We start from the raw sequence: 18,544 nt of genomic DNA, 5'->3' as shown, positions 1-18,544 counted from the left end.
ACAACATGGCCCACTCCAGAATAGGATACAGCTCAGCCATGACACCTGTAGAACAACATGACCCACTCCAGAATAGGATACAGCACGGCCATGACACCACCAGAACAACATGACCCACTCCAGAATAGGATACAGCTCGGATGACACCTGTAGAACAACATGACCCACTCCAGAATAGGATACAGCTTGGCCATGACACCTCCAGAACAACATGACCCACTCCAGAATAGGATACAGCTCGGCCATGACACCTGTAGAACAACATGACCCACTCCAGAATAGGATACAGCTTGGCCATGACACCTGTAGAACAACATGGCCCACTCCAGAATAGGATACAGCTCGGCCATGACACCTGTAGAACAACATGACCCACTCCAGAATAGGATACAGCACGGCCATGACACCACCAGAACAACATGACCCACTCCAGAATAGGATACAGCTCGGCCATGACACCTCCAGAACAACATGACCCACTCCAGAATAGGATACAGCTTGGCCATGACACCTCCAGAACAACATGACCCACTCCAGAATAGGATACACCTCGGCCATGACACCTCCAGAACAACATGACCCACTCCAGAATAGGATACAGCTCGGCCATGACACCTGTAGAACAACATGGCCCACTCCAGAATAGGATACAGCTCGGCCATGACACCTGTAGAACAACATGACCCAACTCCAGAATAGGATACAGCCCGGCCATGACACCTCCAGAACAACATGGCCCACTCCAGAATAGGATACAGCTCCGCCATGACACCTGTGGAACAAGACCAAGTCAGCAACGTCTGCGGACAGGATGAGTCCACACATTAACACCTTCAGAACAGGACGGAGAAACATTAATCTAAATAGAAAGCCTCCTAAAAATACAAAGCTCCAGGTCTTGGCTCTAGAGCAGAGACAAGTCCTCCAGAAGAGGAAAGTGAGGGACAGACTCACCGGAAACACTTCTGCGATCTCCTGACGTTTCCTCCTCAGGACTATCAGTGCAGGAATATCTGGACAAGGAGCAGATGCTGCAGAACACGTCGGGGTCGGCAGAGGTCGGAGTCGTCTTCCGCAGTAAATTTCAATATTCCATCATGTACAAGAAGAGCGATGTCCCCAATCCCAGCGACTTCAAAGACGTGGGTAAGTGAGAGCGTGTACTGGAGCATAGGGGGCGTCCGGGTGACCCCCGAGATGTCACCGCATGTCTGTGCCCACCCAGGGACATCAGACCATCACTGACCCCTAGTGGAGACGATGTGACCGTATATCTGCCCCTAGTGGAGATGACGTGACCCAATATCTGCCCCTAGTGGAGATGATGTGACCCAATATCTGCCCCTAGTGGAGACGATGTGACCCAATATCTGCCCCTAGTGGAGACGATGTGCCCAATATCTGCCCCTAGTGGAGATGACGTGACCCAATATCTGCCCCTAGTGGAGACGATGTGACCCAATATCTGCCCCTAGTGGAGACGATGTGACCCAATATCTGCCCCTAGTGGAGACGATGTGACCCAATATCTGCCCCTAGTGGAGACGATGTGCCCAATATCTGCCCCTAGTGGAGATGACGTGACCCAATATCTGCCCCTAGTGGAGACGATGTGACCCAATATCTGCCCCTAGTGGAGATGACGTGACCGTATATCTGCCCCTAGTGGAGATGATGTGACCCAATATCTGCCCCTAGTGGAGATGATGTGACCCAATATCTGCCCCTAGTGGAGACGATGTGACCCAATATCTGCCCCTAGTGGAGATGATGTGTCCCAATATCTGCCCCTAGTGGAGATGATGTGACCCAATATCTGCCCCTAGTGGAGATGATGTGTCCCAATATCTGCCCCTAGTGGAGATGATGTGACCGTATACCTGCCCCTAGTGGAGATGATGTATCCCAATATCTGCCCCTAGTGGAGACGATGTGTCCCAATATCTGCCCCTAGTGGAGATGATGTGACCCAATATCTACCCCTAGTGGAGATGATGTGACCCAATATCTGCCCCTAGTGGAGATGATGTGTCCCAATATCTGCCCCTAGTGGAGATGATGTGACCGTATATCTGCCCCTAGTGGAGATGATGTGACCCAATATCTGCCCCTAGTGGAGACGATGTGACCCAATATCTGCCCCTAGTGGAGATGATGTGTCCCAATATCTGCCCCTAGTGGAGATGATGTGTCCCAATATCTGCCCCTAGTGGAGATGATGTGTCCCAATATCTGCCCCTAGTGGAGATGATGTGTCCCAATATCTGCCCCTAGTGGAGATGATGTGACCCAATATCTGCCCCTAGTGGAGACGATGTGTCCCAATATCTGCCCCTAGTGGAGATGATGTGTCCCAATATCTGCCCCTAGTGGAGACGATGTGTCCCAATATCTGACCCTAGTGGAGATGATGTGTCCCAGTATCTGCCCCTAGTGGAGATGATGTGACCCAATATCTGCCCCTAGTGGAGACGATGTGACCCAATATCTGCCCCTAGTGGAGATGATGTGTCCCAATATCTGCCCCTAGTGGAGATGATGTGTCCCAATATCTGCCCCTAGTGGAGATGATGTGTCCCAATATCTGCCCCTAGTGGAGACGATGTGACCCAATATCTGCCCCTAGTGGAGATGACGTGATCCAATATCTGCCCCCTAGTAGAGATGATGTGACCCAATATCTGCCCCCTACTGGAGGTGATGTGACCCAAAATCTGCCCCTAGTGGAGATGATGTGACCCAAAATCTGCCCCTAGTGGAGATGATGTATCCCAATATCTGCCCCTAGTGGAGATGATGTGACCCAATATCTGCCCCTAGTGGAGATGATGTGACCCAATATCTGCCCCTAGTGGAGATGATGTGACCCAATATCTGCCCCTAGTGGAGATGATGTGTCCCAATATCTGCCCCTAGTGGAGATGATGTGACCCAATATCTGCCCCCTAGTGGAGATGATGTGACCCAATATCTGCCCCTACTGGAGATGATGTGACCCAAAATCTGCCCCTAGTGGAGATGATGTGACCGTATATCTGCCCCTAGTGGAGATGATGTGACCCAATATCTGCCCCTAGTGGAGACGATGTGACCCAATATCTGCCCCTAGTGGAGATGATGTGACCCAATATCTGCCCCTAGTGGAGATGATGTGACCCAATATCTGCCCCTAGTGGAGATGATGTGTCCCAATATCTGCCCCTAGTGGAGATGATGTGACCCAATATCTGCCCCCTAGTGGAGATGATGTGACCCAATATCTGCCCCTAGTGGAGATGATGTGACCCAATATCTGCCCCTAGTGGAGATGATGTGTCCCAATATCTGCCCCTAGTGGAGATGATGTGACCCAATATCTGCCCCCTAGTGGAGATGATGTGACCCAATATCTGCCCCTAGTGGAGATGATGTGACCCAATATCTGCCCCTACTGGAGATGATGTGACCCAAAATCTGCCCCTAGTGGAGATGATGTATCCCAATATCTGCCCCTAGTGGAGATGATGTGACCCAATATCTGCCCCTAGTGGAGATGATGTGACCCAATATCTGCCCCTAGTGGAGACGATGTGACCCAATATCTGCCCCTAGTGGAGATGATGTGACCCAATATCTGCCCCTAGTGGAGATGATGTGACCCAATATCTGCCCCTAGTGGAGATGATGTGACCCAATATCTGCCCCTAGTGGAGATGATGTGACCCAATATCTGCCCCTAGTGGAGATGATGTGTCCCAATATCTGCCCCTAGTGGAGATGATGTGACCCAATATCTGCCCCCTAGTGGAGATGATGTGACCGTATATCTGCCCCTAGTGGAGATGATGTGTCCCAATATCTGACCCTAGTGGAGACGATGTGTCCCAATATCTGCCCCTAGTGGAGATGATGTGTCCCAATATCTGCCCCTAGTGGAGATGATGTCACCCAATATCTGCCCCTAGTGGAGATGATGTGTCCCAATATCTGCCCCTAATGGAAACGATGTGACCCAATATCTGCCCCTAGTGGAGACGATATGACCCAATATATGCCCCTAGTGGAGACGATGTGACCCAATATCTGCCCCTAGTGGAGATGTGACCCAATATCTGCCCCTACTGGAGATGATGTTACCCAATATCTGACCCTAGTGGAGATGATGTGACCCAATATCTGCCCCTAGTGGAGACGATGTGACCCAATATCTGCCCCCTAGTGGAGATGATGTGACCCAATATCTGACCCTAGTGGAGATGATGTGACCCAATATCTGCCCCTAGTGGAGATGATGTGACCCAATATCTACCCCTAGTTGAGACGATGTGACCCAATATCTACCCCTAGTGGAGATGATGTGACCCAATATCTGCCCCTAGTGGAGATGATGTGTCCCAATATCTGCCCCTAGTGGAGATGATGTGTCCCAATATCTGCCCCTAGTGGAGATGATGTCACCCAATATCTGCCCCCTACTGGAGATGATGTCACCGAATATCTGCCCCTAGTGGAGATGATGTGTCCCAATATCTGCCCCTAATGGAGACGATGTGACCCAATATCTGCCCCTAGTGGAGACGATATGACCCAATATCTGCCCCTAGTGGAGACGATGTGACCCAATATCTGCCCCTAGTGGAGACGATGTGACCCAATATCTGCCCCTAGTGGAGATGTGACCCAATATCTGCCCCTAGTGGAGATGATGTGACCCAATATCTGCCCCTAGTGGAGATGATGTGTCCCAATATCTGCCCCTAGTGGAGATGATGTGTCCCAATATCTGCCCCTAGTGGAGATGATGTCACCTAATATCTGCCCCTAGTGGAGATGATGTGTCCCAATATCTGCCCCTAATGGAGACGATGTGACCCAATATCTGCCCCTAGTGGAGACGATATGACCCAATATCTGCCCCTAGTGGAGATGATGTGTCCCAATATCTGCCCCTACTGGAGATGATGTCACCCAATATCTGCCCCTAGTGGAGATGATGTGTCCCAATATCTGCCCCTACTGGAGATGATGTCACCCAATATCTGCCCCTAGTGGAGATGATGTGACCCAATATCTGCCCCTAGTGGAGACGATATGACCCAATATCTGCCCCTAGTGGAGACGATGTGACCCAATATTTGCCCCTAGTGGAGACGATGTGACCCAATATCTGCCCCTAGTGGAGATGTGACCCAATATCTGCCCCTAGTGGAGATGATGTGACCCAATATCTGCCCCTAGTGGAGATGATGTGACCCAATATCTGACCCTAGTGGAGATGATGTGACCCAATATCTGCCCCTAGTGGAGACGATGTGACCGTATATCTGCCCCTAGTGGAGATGATGTGACCCAATATCTGCCCCTAGTGGAGAGGATGTGACCCAATATCTGCCCCTAGTGGAGATGATGTGACCCAATATCTGCCCCTAGTGGAGACGATGTGACCCAATATCTGCCCCTAGTGGAGAGGATGTGACCCAATATCTGCCCCTAGTGGAGAGGATGTGACCCAATATCTGCCCCTAGTGGAGATGATGTGACCCAATATCTGCCCCTAGTGGAGATGATGTGACCCAATATCTGCCCCTAGTGGAGATGATGTGACCCAATATCTGCCCCTAGTGGAGATGATGTGACCCAATATCTGCCCCTAGTGGAGATGATGTGACCCAATATCTGCCCCTAGTGGAGACGATGTGTCCCAATATCTGCCCCTAGTGGAGAGGATGTGACCGTATATCTGCCCCTAGTGGGGATGATGTGACCCAATATCTGACCCTAGTGGAGAGGATGTGACCCAATATCTGCCCCTAGTGGAGAGGATGTGACCGTATATCTGCCCCTAGTGGAGACGATGTGACCGTATATCTGCCCCTAGTGGAGATGGCCTGACCCAATATCTGCCCCTAGTGGAGAGGATGTGACCGTATATCTGCCCCTAGTGGAAATGATGTGACCGTATATCTGCCCTAGTGGAGATGATGTGACCGTATATCTGCCCCTAGTGGAGAGGATGTGACCGTATATCTGCCCCTAGTGGAGATGATGTGACCCAATATCTGCCCCTAGTGGAGATGATGTGACCCAATATCTGCCCCTAGTGGAGATGATGTGACCCAATATCTGCCCCTAGTGGAGATGATGTGACCCAATATCTGCCCCTAGTGGAGACGATGTGACCGTATATCTGCCCCTAGTGGAGATGATGTGACCCAATATCTGCCCCTAGTGGAGAGGATGTGACCCAATATCTGCCCCTAGTGGAGACGATGTGACCGTATATCTGCCCCTAGTGGAGACGATGTGTCCCAATATCTGCCCCTAGTGGAGAGGATGTGACCGTATATCTGCCCCTAGTGGAGATGATGTGTCCCAATATCTGCCCCTAGTGGAGATGATGTGACCCAATATCTGCCCCTAGTGGAGATGATGTGACCCAATATCTGACCCTAGTGGAGAGGATGTGTCCCAATATCTGCCCCTAGTGGAGACGATGTGACCCAATATCTGCCCCTAGTGGAGATGATGTGACCCAATATCTGACCCTAGTGGAGAGGATGTGTCCCAATATCTGCCCCTAGTGGAGATGATGTGACCCAATATCTGCCCCTAGTGGAGATGATGTGACCCAATATCTGACCCTAGTGGAGAGGATGTGTCCCAATATCTGCCCCTAGTGGAGATGATGTGACCCAATATCTGCCCCTAGTGGAGATGATGTGACCCAATATCTGACCCTAGTGGAGATGATGTGACCCAATATCTGCCCCTAGTGGAGAGGATGTGACCGTATATCTGCCCCTAGAGGGGATGATGTGACCCAATATCTGACCCTAGTGGAGAGGATGTGACCCAATATCTGCCCCTAGTGGAGAGGATGTGACCGTATATCTGCCCCTAGTGGAGAGGATGTGACCGTATATCTGCCCCTAGTGGAGATGATGTGACCGTATATCTGCCCCTAGTGGAGATGGCCTGACCCAATATCTGCCCCTAGTGGAGAGGATGTGACCGTATATCTGCCCCTAGTGGAAATGATGTGACCGTATATCTGCCCTAGTGGAGATGATGTGACCGTATATCTGCCCCTAGTGGAGAGGATGTGACCGTATATCTGACCCTAGTGGAGAGGATGTGTCCCAATATCTGCCCCTAGTGGAGATGATGTGACCCAATATCTGCCCCTAGTGGAGATGATGTGACCCAATATCTGACCCTAGTGGAGATGATGTGACCCAATATCTGCCCCTAGTGGAGAGGATGTGACCGTATATCTGCCCCTAGAGGGGATGATGTGACCCAATATCTGACCCTAGTGGAGAGGATGTGACCCAATATCTGCCCCTAGTGGAGAGGATGTGACCGTATATCTGCCCCTAGTGGAGAGGATGTGACCGTATATCTGCCCCTAGTGGAGATGATGTGACCGTATATCTGCCCCTAGTGGAGATGGCCTGACCCAATATCTGCCCCTAGTGGAGAGGATGTGACCGTATATCTGCCCCTAGTGGAAATGATGTGACCGTATATCTGCCCTAGTGGAGATGATGTGACCGTATATCTGCCCCTAGTGGAGAGGATGTGACCGTATATCTGCCCTAGTGGAGATGATGTGACCGTATATCTGCCCCTAGTGGAGAGGATGTGACCGTATATCTGCCCTAGTGGAGATGATGTGACCGTATATCTGCCCCTAGTGGAGATGATGTGACCGTATATCTGCCCCTAGTGGAGAGGATGTGACCGTATATCTGCCCTAGTGGAGATGATGTGACCGTATATCTGCCCCTAGTGGAGATGATGTGACCGTATATCTGCCCCTAGTGGAGAGGATGTGACCGTATATCTGCCCTAGTGGAGATGATGTGACCGTATATCTGCCCCTAGTGGAGAGGATGTGACCGTATATCTGCCCTAGTGGAGATGATGTGACCGTATATCTGCCCCTAGTGGAGAGGATGTGACCGTATATCTGCCCTAGTGGAGATGATGTGACCGTATATCTGCCCCTAGTGGAGAGGATGTGACCGTATATCTGCCCCTAGTGGAGAGGATGTGACCGTATATCTGCCCCTAGTGGAGATGATGTGACCGTATATCTGCCCCTAGTGGAGATGATGTGACCGTATATCTGCCCCTAGTGGAGATGATGTGACCGTATATCTGCCCCTAGTGGAGAGGATGTGACCGTATATCTGCCCCTAGTGGAGAGGATGTGACCGTATATCTGCCCCTAGTGGAGATGATGTGACCGTATATCTGCCCCTAGTGGAGAGGATGTGACCGTATATCTGCCCTAGTGGAGAGGATGTGACCGTATATCTGCCCCTAGTGGAGAGGATGTGACCGTATATCTGCCCTAGTGGAGATGATGTGACCGTATATCTGCCCCTAGTGGAGAGGATGTGACCGTATATCTGCCCCTAGTGGAGAGGATGTGACCGTATATCTGCCCTAGTGGAGATGATGTGACCGTATATCTGCCCCTAGTGGAGAGGATGTGACCGTATATCTGCCCCTAGTGGAGAGGATGTGACCGTATATCTGCCCCGCCGGTGTCTCTCCAGGATCGTGTGTAGATGACGTCAGGCCGCCATGCTTCCCATCATTGTACTGGAAGAACGGCTTTTTACTTCTTCAGGCTGCAATAGACATGGCCATTGTGGAGGTGAGTGCAGAGGTGTGCTGTGTCCAGGAGGAGGAGGAGGTGTGCTGTGTACAGGAGAAGGAGGTGTGCTGTGTACAGGAGGAGGAGGTGTGCTGTGTACAGGAGAAGGAGGTGTGCTGTGTCCAGGAGGAGGAGGTGTGCTGTGTACAGGAGGAGGAGGTGTGCTGTGTACAGGAGAAGGAGGTGTGCTGTGTACAGGAGGAGGAGGTGTGATATGTACACAAGGAGGAGGTGTGCTGTGTACATGAGGTGTGCTGTGTACAGGATGAGGAGGTGTGCTGTGTACAGGAGGAGGAGGTGTGATATGTACACAAGGAGGAGGTGTGCTGTGTACAGGAGGAGGAGGTGTGATATGTACACAAGGAGGATGTGTGCTGTGTACATGAGGTGTGCTGTGTACAGGAGGAGGAGGTGTGATATGTACACAAGGAGGAGGTGTGCTGTGTAGAGGAGGAGGAGGTGTGATATGTACACAAGGAGGAGGTGTGCTGTGTAGAGGAGCAGGAGGTGAGCTATATAGAGGAGGAGAAGGTGAGCTGTGCACAGGAGGAAGAGGTGTGCTGTGTCTCTTCTCTGATCCTGGAAGCTTAGGAGAGGTGTGAATGGTGGCCACCACACGTGGCATGGTATGATTGCCTAGGAGTGTGTCCCAGCCGTGCCTCTCAGTGCCAGAGCCTTGTTCTCACAGGTGACCACCAACCGCTCGGTCCCGGCCCATCTCCCCTCCACTGCCGCCGTACAGATGAAATCCGCCACTCACACACGGAAGATCCTGGCCATGGGATCCCTGATAGTCGCCATGTGCGTCACCTACACCACAATCCTGCACACCATGATGGAGACCGTCAGCAAGGAGAGGGCGGAGCTGAGGGAGGTCCTGAGGATGACGGGGCTCCGAGACTGGGCCTACTGGTGAGAGCAGCACACACCCGCCTGACATGGGGGAACCGGGAGAGCCGAGGTATGCAGAGGAACAGCAGCACAGAGGATGTCAGGAGAGGAGAGCACTGATCTTATAGGAGGACACAGAGATACATAGAGGAAGGAGCAGGACCCAGCAGCACAGAGTATTTCAGGAGAGGAGAGCACTGATCTTATAGGAGGACAGAGAGATACAGAGGAAGGAGCAGGTCCCAGCAGCACAGAGTATTTCAGGAGAGGAGAGCACTGATCTTATAGGAGGACACACAGATACATAGAGGATGGAGCAGGTCCCAGCAGCACAGAGTATTTCAGGAGAGGAGAGCACTGATCTTATAGGAGGACACAGAGATACAGAGGAAGGAGCAGGTCCCAGCAGCACAGAGTATTTCAGGAGAGGAGAGCACTGATCTTATAGGAGGACACAGAGATACAGAGGAAGGAGCAGGTCCCAGCAGCACAGAGTATTTCAGGAGAGGAGAACACTGATCTTATAGGAGGACCCAGAGATACATAGAGGAAGGAGCGGGTCCCAGCAGCACAGAGTATTTCAGGAGAGGAGAGCGCTGATCTTATAGGAGGACACAGAGATACATAGAGGAAGGAGCAGGACCCAGCAGCACAGAGTATTTCAGGAGAGGAGAGGACTGATCTTATAGGAGGACACAGAGATACATAGAGGAAAGAGCAGGTCCCAGCAGCACAGAGTATTTCAGGAGAGGAGAGCACTGATCTTATAGGAGGACACACAGATACACAGAGGAAGGAGCAGGACCCAGCAGCACAGAGTATTTCAGGAGAGGAGAGCACTGATCTTATAGGAGGACACACAGATACATAGAGGAAGAAGCAGGTCCCAGCAGCACAGAGTATTTCAGGAGAGGAGAGCACTGATCTTATAGGAGGACACAGAGATACAGGAGAAGGAGCAGGTCCCAGCAGCACAGAGTATTTCAGGAGAGGAGAGCACTGATCTTATAGGAGGACACAGGGATACATAGAGGAAGGAGCGGGTCCCAGCAGCACAGAGTATTTCAGGAGAGGAGAGCACTGATCTTATAGGAGGACACAGAGATACATAGAGGAAGGAGCAGGTCCCAGCAGCACAGAGTATTTCAGGAGAGGAGAGCGCTGATCTTATAGGAGGACACAGAGATACATAGAGGAAGGAGCAGGTCCCGGCAGCACAGAGTATTTCAGGAGAGGAGAGCACTGATCTTATAGGAGGACACAGGGATACATAGAGGAAGGAGCGGGTCCCAGCAGCACAGAGTATTTCAGGAGAGGAGAGCACTGATCTTATAGGAGGACACAGAGATACATAGAGGAAGGAGCAGGTCCCAGCAGCACAGAGTATTTCAGGAGAGGAGAGCACTGATCTTATAGGAGGACACAGAGATACAGAGGAAGGAGCAGGACCCAGCAGCACAGAGTATTTCAGGAGAGGAGAGCACTGATCTTATAGGAGGACACAGGGATACATAGAGGAAGGAGCAGGTCCCAACAGCACAGAGTATTTCAGGAGAGGAGAGCACTGATCTTATAGAAGGACACAGATATACATAGAGGAAGGAGCAGGTCCCAGCAGCACAGAGTATTTCAGGAGAGGAGAGCGCTGATCTTATAGGAGGACACAGGGATACATAGAGGAAGGAGCAGGTCCCAGCAGCACAGAGTATTTCAGGAGAGGAGAGCGCTGATCTATTAGGAGGACACAGAGATACATAGAGGAAGGAGCAGGTCCCAGCAGCACTGAGTATTTCAGGAGAGGAGAGCACTGATCTTATAGGAGGACACAGAGATACAGAGGAAGGAGCAGGACCCAGCAGCACTGAGTATTTCAGGAGAGGAGAGCACTGATCTTATAGGAGGTCACAGAGATACATAGAGGAAGGAGCAGGTCCCAGCAGCACAGAGTATTTCAGGAGAGGAGAGCACTGATCTTACAGGAGGTCACAGAGATACATAGAGGAAGGAGCAGGTCCGAGCAGCACAGAGTATTTCAGGAGAGGAGAGCACTGATCTTATAGGAGGACACACAGATACATAGAGGAAGAAGCAGGACCCAGCAGCACAGAGTATTTCAGGAGAGGAGTGCACTGATCTTATAGGAGGACACAGAGATACATAGAGGAAGGAGCAGGTCCCAGCAGCACAGAGTATTTCAGGAGAGGAGAGCGCTGATCTTATAGGAGGACATAGAGATACATAGAGGAAGGAGCAGGTCCCAGCAGCACAGAGTATTTCAGGAGAGGAGAGCACTGATCTTATAGGAGGTCACAGAGATACATAGAGGAAGGAGCAGGTCCCAGCAGCACAGAGTATTTCAGGAGAGGAGAGCGCTGATCTTATAGGAGGACACAGAGATACATAGAGGAAGGAGCAGGACCCAGCAGCACAGAGTATTTCAGGAGAGGAGAGGACTGATCTTATAGGAGGACACAGAGATACATAGAGGAAAGAGCAGGTCCCAGCAGCACAGAGTATTTCAGGAGAGGAGAGCACTGATCTTATAGGAGGACATAGAGATACATAGAGGAAGGAGCAGGTCCCAGCAGCACAGAGTATTTCAGGAGAGGAGAGCACTGATCTTATAGAAGGACATAGAGATACATAGAGGAAGGAGCAGGTCCCAGCAGCACAGAGTATTTCAGGAGAGGAGAGCACTGATCTTATAGGAGGACACAGAGATACAGAGGAATGAGCAGGTCCCAGCAGTACAGAGTATTTCAGGAGAGGAGAGCGCTGATCTTATAGGAGGACACAGAGATACATAGAGGAAGGAGCAGGTCCCAGCAGCACAGAGTATTTCAGGAGAGGAGAGCACTGATCTTATAGGAGGACACAGAGATACATAGAGGAAGGAGCAGGTCCCAGCAGCACAGAGTATTTCAGGAGAGAAGAGCACTGATCTTATAGGAGGACACAGAGATACATAGAGGAAGGAGCAGGTCCCAGCAGCACAGAGTATTTCAGGAGAGGAGAGCGCTGATCTTATAGGAGGTCACAGAGATACATAGAGGAAGGAGCAGGACCCAGCAGCACAGAGTATGTCAGGAGAGGAGAGCACTGATCTTATAGGAGGTCACAGAGATACAGAGGAAGGAGCACATCCCAGCAGCACAGAGTATTTCAGGAGAGGAGAGCACTGATCTTATAGAAGGACACAGAGATACAGAGGAAGGAGCAGGACCCAGCAGCACAGAGTATTTCAGTAGAGGAGAGCACTGATCTTATAGAAGGACACAGAGATACAGAGGAAGGAGCAGGACCCAGCAGCACAGAGTATTTCAGGAGAGGAGAGCACTGATCTTATAGGAGGACACAGAGATACATAGAGGAAGGAGCAGGTCCCAGCAGCACAGAGTATTTCAGGAGAGGAGAGCGCTGATCTTATAGGAGGACACAGAGATACATAGAGGAAGGAGCAGGACCCAGCAGCACAGAGTATTTCAGGAGAGGAGAGCACTGATCTTATAGGAGGACACAGAGATACATAGAGGAAGGAGCAGGTCCCAGCAGCACAGAGTATCTCAGGAGAGGAGAGCACTGATCTTATAGGAGGTCACAGAGATACATAGAGGAAGGAGCAGGACCCAGCAGCACAGAGTATTTCAGGAGAGGAGAGCACTGATCTTATAGGAGGACACAGAGATACATAGAGGAAGGAGCAGGACCCAGCAGCACAGAGTATTTCAGGAGAGGAGAGCACTGATCTTATAGGAGGTCACAGAGATACATAGAGGAAGAAGCAGGTCCCAGCAGCACAGAGTATTTCAGGAGAGGAAAGCGCTGATCTTATAGGAGGACACAGATACATAGAGGAAGGAGCAGGTCCCAGCAGCACAGAGTATTTCAGGAGAGGAGAGTGCTGATCTTATAGGAGGTCACAGAGATACAGAGGAAGGAGCAGGTCCCAGCAGCACAGAGTATTTCAGGAGAGGAGAACACTGATCTTATAGGAGGACACAGAGATACATAGAGGAAGGAGCAGGTCCCAGCAGCACAGAGTATTTCAGGAGAGGAGAGCGCTGATCTTATAGGAGGTCACAGAGATACAGAGGAAGGAGCAGGTCCCAGCAGCACAGAGTATTTCAGGAGAGAAGAGCGCTGATCTTATAGGAGGACACAGAGATACAGAGGAAGGAGCAGGTACCAGCAGCACAGAGTATTTCAGGAGAGGAGAGCGCTGATCTTATAGGAGGTCATAGAGATACATAGAGGAAGGAGCAGGTCCCAGCAGCACAGAGTATTTCAGGAGAAGAGAGCACTGATCTTATAGGAGGTCACAGAGATACATAGAGGAAGGAGCAGGTCCCAGCAGCACAGAGTATTTCAGGAGAGGAGAGCGCTGATCTTATAGGAGGACACAGAGATACAGAGGAAGGCGCAGGTCCCAGCAGCACAGAGTATTTCAGGAGAGGAGAGCGCTGATCTTATAGGAGGTCACAGAGATACAGAGGAAGGAGCAGGTCCCAGCAGCACAGAGTATTTCAGGAGAGAGCACTGATCTGATAGGAGGACACAGAGATACATAGAGGAAGGAGCAGGTCCCAGCAGCACAGAGTATTTCAGGAGAGGAGAGCGCTGATCTTATAGGAGGTCACAGAGATACATAGAGGATGGAGCAGGTCCCAACAGCACAGAGTATTTCAGGAGAGGAGAGCAGTGATCTTATAGGAGGACACAGAGATACATAGAGGAAGGAGCAGGTCCCAGCAGCACAGAGTATTTCAGGAGAGGAGAGCACTGATATTATAGGAGGACACAGAGATACATAGAGGAAAGAGCAGGTCCCAGCAGCACAGAGTATTTCAGGAGAGGAGAGCGCTGATCTTATAGGAGGACACAGAGATACATAGATGAAGGAGCAGGACCCAGCAGCACAGAGTATTTCAGGAGAGGAGAGCACTGATCTTATAGGAGGACACAGAGATACATAGAGGAAGGAGCAGGACCCAGCAGCACAGAGTATGTCAGGAGAGGAGAGCACTGATCTTATAGGAGGACACAGAGATACATAGAGGAAGGAGCAGGTCCCAGCAGCACAGAGTATTTCAGGAGAGGAGAGCACTGATATTATAGGAGGACACAGAGATACATAGAGGAAAGAGCAGGTCCCAGCAGCACAGAGTATTTCAGGAGAGGAGAGCGCTGATCTTATAGGAGGACACAGAGATACATAGAGGAAGGAGCAGGTCCCAGCAGCACAGAGTATTTCAGGAGAGGAGAGCGCTGATCTTATAGGAGGACACAGAGATGCAGAGGAAGGAGCAGGTCCCAGCAGCACAGAGTATTTCAGGAGAGGAGAGCACTGATCTTATAGGAGGACACAGAGATACAGAGGAAGGAGCAGGTCCCAGCAGCACAGAGTATTTCAGGAGAGGAGAGCACTGATCTTATAGGAGGACACACAGATACATAGAGGAAGAAGCAGGACCCAGCAGCACAGAGTATTTCAGGAGAGGAGAGCACTGATCTTATAGGAGGACACAGAGATACATAGAGGAAGGAGCAGGACCCAGCAGCACAGAGTATTTCAGGAGAGGAGAGCACTGATCTTATAGGAGGACACAGAGATACATAGAGGAAGGAGCAGGTCCCAACAGCACAGAGTATTTCAGGAGAGGAGAACACTGATCTTATAGGAGGACACAGAGATACATAGAGGAAGGAGCAGGTCCCAGCAGCACAGAGTATTTCAGGAGAGGAGAGCGCTGATCTTATAGGAGGACACAGAGATACATAGAGGAAGGAGCAGGTCCCAGCAGCACAGAGTATGTCAGGAGAGGAGAGCACTGATCTTATAGGAGGACACAGAGATACAGAGGACGGAGCAGGACCCAGCAGCACAGAGTATTTCAGGAGAGGAGAGCGCTGATCTTATAGGAGGACACAGAGATACATAAAGGAAGGAGCAGGTCCCAGCAGCACAGAGTATTTCAGGAGAGGAGAGCACTGATCTTATAGGAGGACACAGAGATACATAGAGGAAGGAGCAGATCCCAGCAGCACAGAGTATTTCAGGAGAGGAGAGCACTGATCTTATAGGAGGACACAGAGATACATAGAGGAAGGAGCAGGTCCCAGCAGCACAGAGTATTTCAGGAGAGGAGAGCGCTGATCTTATAGAAGGACACAGAGATACAGAGAAAGGAGCAGGTCCCAGCAGCACAGAGTATTTCAGGAGAGGAAAGCAATGATCTTATAGGAGGACACAGAAATACAGAGGAAGGAGCAGGACCCAGCAGCACAGAGTATTTCAGGAGAGGAGAGGGCTGATCTTATAGGAGGACACAGAGATACATAGAGGAAGGAGCAGGTCCCAGCAGCACAGAGTATTTCAGGAGAGGAGAGCGCTGATCTTATAGAAGGACACAGAGATACAGAGAAAGGAGCAGGTCCCAGCAGCACAGAGTATTTCAGGAGAGGAAAGCACTGATCTTATAGGAGGACACAGAAATACAGAGGAAGGAGCAGGACCCAGCAGCACAGAGTATTTCAGGAGAGGAGAGCACTGATCTTATAGGAGGACACAGAGATACATAGAGGAAGGAGCAGGATCCAGCAGCACAGAGTATTTCAGGAGAGGAGAGCACTAATCTTATAGGAGGACACAGAGATACAGAGGAAGGAGCAGGTCCCAGCAGCACAGAGTATTTCAGGAGAGGAGAGCACTGATCTTATAGGAGGACACAGAGATACATAGAGAAAGGAGCAGGACCCAGCAGCACAGAGTATTTCAGGAGAGGAGAGCACTGATCTTATAGGAGGACACAGAGATACAGAGAAAGGAGCAGGTCCCAGCAGCACAGAGTATTTCAGGAGAGGAGAGCACTGATCTTATAGGAGGACACAGAGATACATAGAGAAAGGAGCAGGTCCCAGCAGCACAGAGTATTTCAGGAGAGGAGAGCACTGATCTTATAGGAGGACACAGAGATACAGAGAAAGGAGCAGGTCCCAGCAGCACAGAGTATTTCAGGAGAGGAGAGCACTGATCTTATAGGAGGACACAGAGATACATAGAGGAAGGAGCAGGTCCCAGCAGCACAGAGTATTTCAGGAGAGGAGAGCACTGATCTTATAGGAGCACACAGAGATACATAGAGGAAAGAGCAGGTCCCAGCAGCACAGAGTATTTCAGGAGAGGAGAGCACTGATCTTATAGGAGCACACAGAGATACAGAGGAAGGAGCAGGTCCCAGCAGCACAGAGTATTTCAGGAGAGGAGAGCGCTGATCTTATAGGAGGACACAGAGATACAGAGAAAGGAGCAGGTCCCAGCAGCACAGAGTATTTCAGGAGAGGAAAGCACTGATCTTATAGGAGGACACAGAAATACAGAGGAAGGAGCAGGACCCAGCAGCACAGAGTATTTCAGGAGAGGAGAGCGCTGATCTTATAGGAGGACATAGAGATACAGAGGAAGGAGCAGGTCCCAGCAGCACAGAGTATTTCAGGAGAGGAGAGCGCTGATCTTATAGGAGGACACAGAGATACAGAAGAAGGAGCAGGACCCAGCAGCACAGAGTATTTCAGGAGAGGAGAGCACTGATCTTATAGGAGGACACAGGGATACATAGAGGAAGGAGCAGGACCCAGCAGCACAGAGTATTTCAGGAGAGGAGAGCACTGATCTTATAGGAGGACACAGGGATACATAGAGGAAGGAGCAGGACCCAGCAGCACAGAGTATTTCAGGAGAGGAGAGCGCTGATCTTATAGGAGGACACAGAGATACATAGAGGAAGGATCAGGTCCCAGCAGCACAGAGTATTTCAGGAGAAGAGAACACTGATCTTATAGGAGGACACAGAGATACAGAGGAAGGAGCAGGACCCAGCAGCACAGAGTATTTCAGGAGAGGAGAGCGCTGATCTTATAGGAGGACACAGAGATACAGAGGAAGGAGCAGGTCCCAGCAGCACAGAGTATTTCAGGAGAGGAGAGCGCTGATCTTATAGGAGGACACAGAGATACAGAGGAAGGAGCAGGTCCCAGCAGCACAGAGTATTTCAGGAGAGGAGAGCGCTGATCTTATAGGAGGTCACAGAGATACATAGAGGAAGGAGCAGGTCCCAGCAGCACAGAGTATTTCAGGAGAGGAGAGCGCTGATCTTATAGGAGGACACAGAGATACATAGAGGAAGGAGCAGGTCCCAGCAGCACAGAGTATTTCAGGAGAGGAGAGCGCTGATCTTATAGGAGGACATAGAGATACATAGAGGAAGGAGCAGGTCCCAGCAGCACAGAGTATTTCAGGAGAGGAGAGCACTGATCTTATAGGAGGTCACAGAGATACATAGAGGAAGGAGCAGGTCCCAGCAGCACAGAGTATTTCAGGAGAGGAGAGCGCTGATCTTATAGGAGGACACAGAGATACATAGAGGAAGGAGCAGGACCCAGCAGCACAGAGTATTTCAGGAGAGGAGAGCGCTGATCTTATAGGAGGACACAGAGATACATAGAGGAAGGAGCAGGTCCCAGCAGCACAGAGTATTTCAGGAGAGGAGAGCACTGATCTTATAGGACACAGAGATACATAGAGGAAAGAGCAGGTCCCAGCAGCACAGAGTATTTCAGGAGAGGAGAGCACTGATCTTATAGGAGGACACAGAGATACATAGAGGAAGGAGCAGGACCCAGCAGCACAGAGTATTTCAGGAGAGGGGAGCGCTGATCTTATAGGAGGACATAGAGATACATAGAGGAAGGAGCAGGTCCCAGCAGCACAGAGTATTTCAGGAGAGGAGAGCACTGATCTTATAGGAGGACACAGAGATACATAGAGGAAGGAGCAGGTCCCAGCAGCACAGAGTATTTCAGGAGAGAAGAGCACTGATCTTATAGGAGGACACAGAGATACATAGAGGAAAGAGCAGGTCCCAGCAGCACAGAGTATTTCAGGAGAGGAGAGCGCTGATCTTATAGGAGGTCACAGAGATACATAGAGGAAGGAGCAGGACCCAGCAG

General features: G+C 50.6%; 1 protein-coding gene across 3 annotated transcripts in view; it reads left to right on the top strand.

Moving 5' to 3' along the window:
• LOC142312523 (ABC-type organic anion transporter ABCA8-like) overlaps positions 1-18,544 on the top strand; it is a 150,414-nt gene that overhangs the window by 40,206 nt on the left and 91,664 nt on the right. For all 3 annotated transcript variants that reach the window (XM_075351491.1, XM_075351492.1, XM_075351493.1), the window contains exons 4-6: positions 994-1,146; positions 8,547-8,647; positions 9,336-9,559. In XM_075351491.1, coding sequence (XP_075207606.1) covers positions 994-1,146; positions 8,547-8,647; positions 9,336-9,559 — 478 coding nt within the window. The remainder of the gene's footprint in view (positions 1-993; positions 1,147-8,546; positions 8,648-9,335; positions 9,560-18,544) is intronic.

Source organism: Anomaloglossus baeobatrachus, chromosome 5, assembly GCF_048569485.1.
Source record: "Anomaloglossus baeobatrachus isolate aAnoBae1 chromosome 5, aAnoBae1.hap1, whole genome shotgun sequence".
In the NCBI taxonomy this organism is placed as follows: Eukaryota; Metazoa; Chordata; class Amphibia; order Anura; family Aromobatidae; genus Anomaloglossus; species Anomaloglossus baeobatrachus.
Note: the sequence above shows the minus strand (reverse complement) of the source record. Positions and strands in the feature narration are given on the sequence as shown.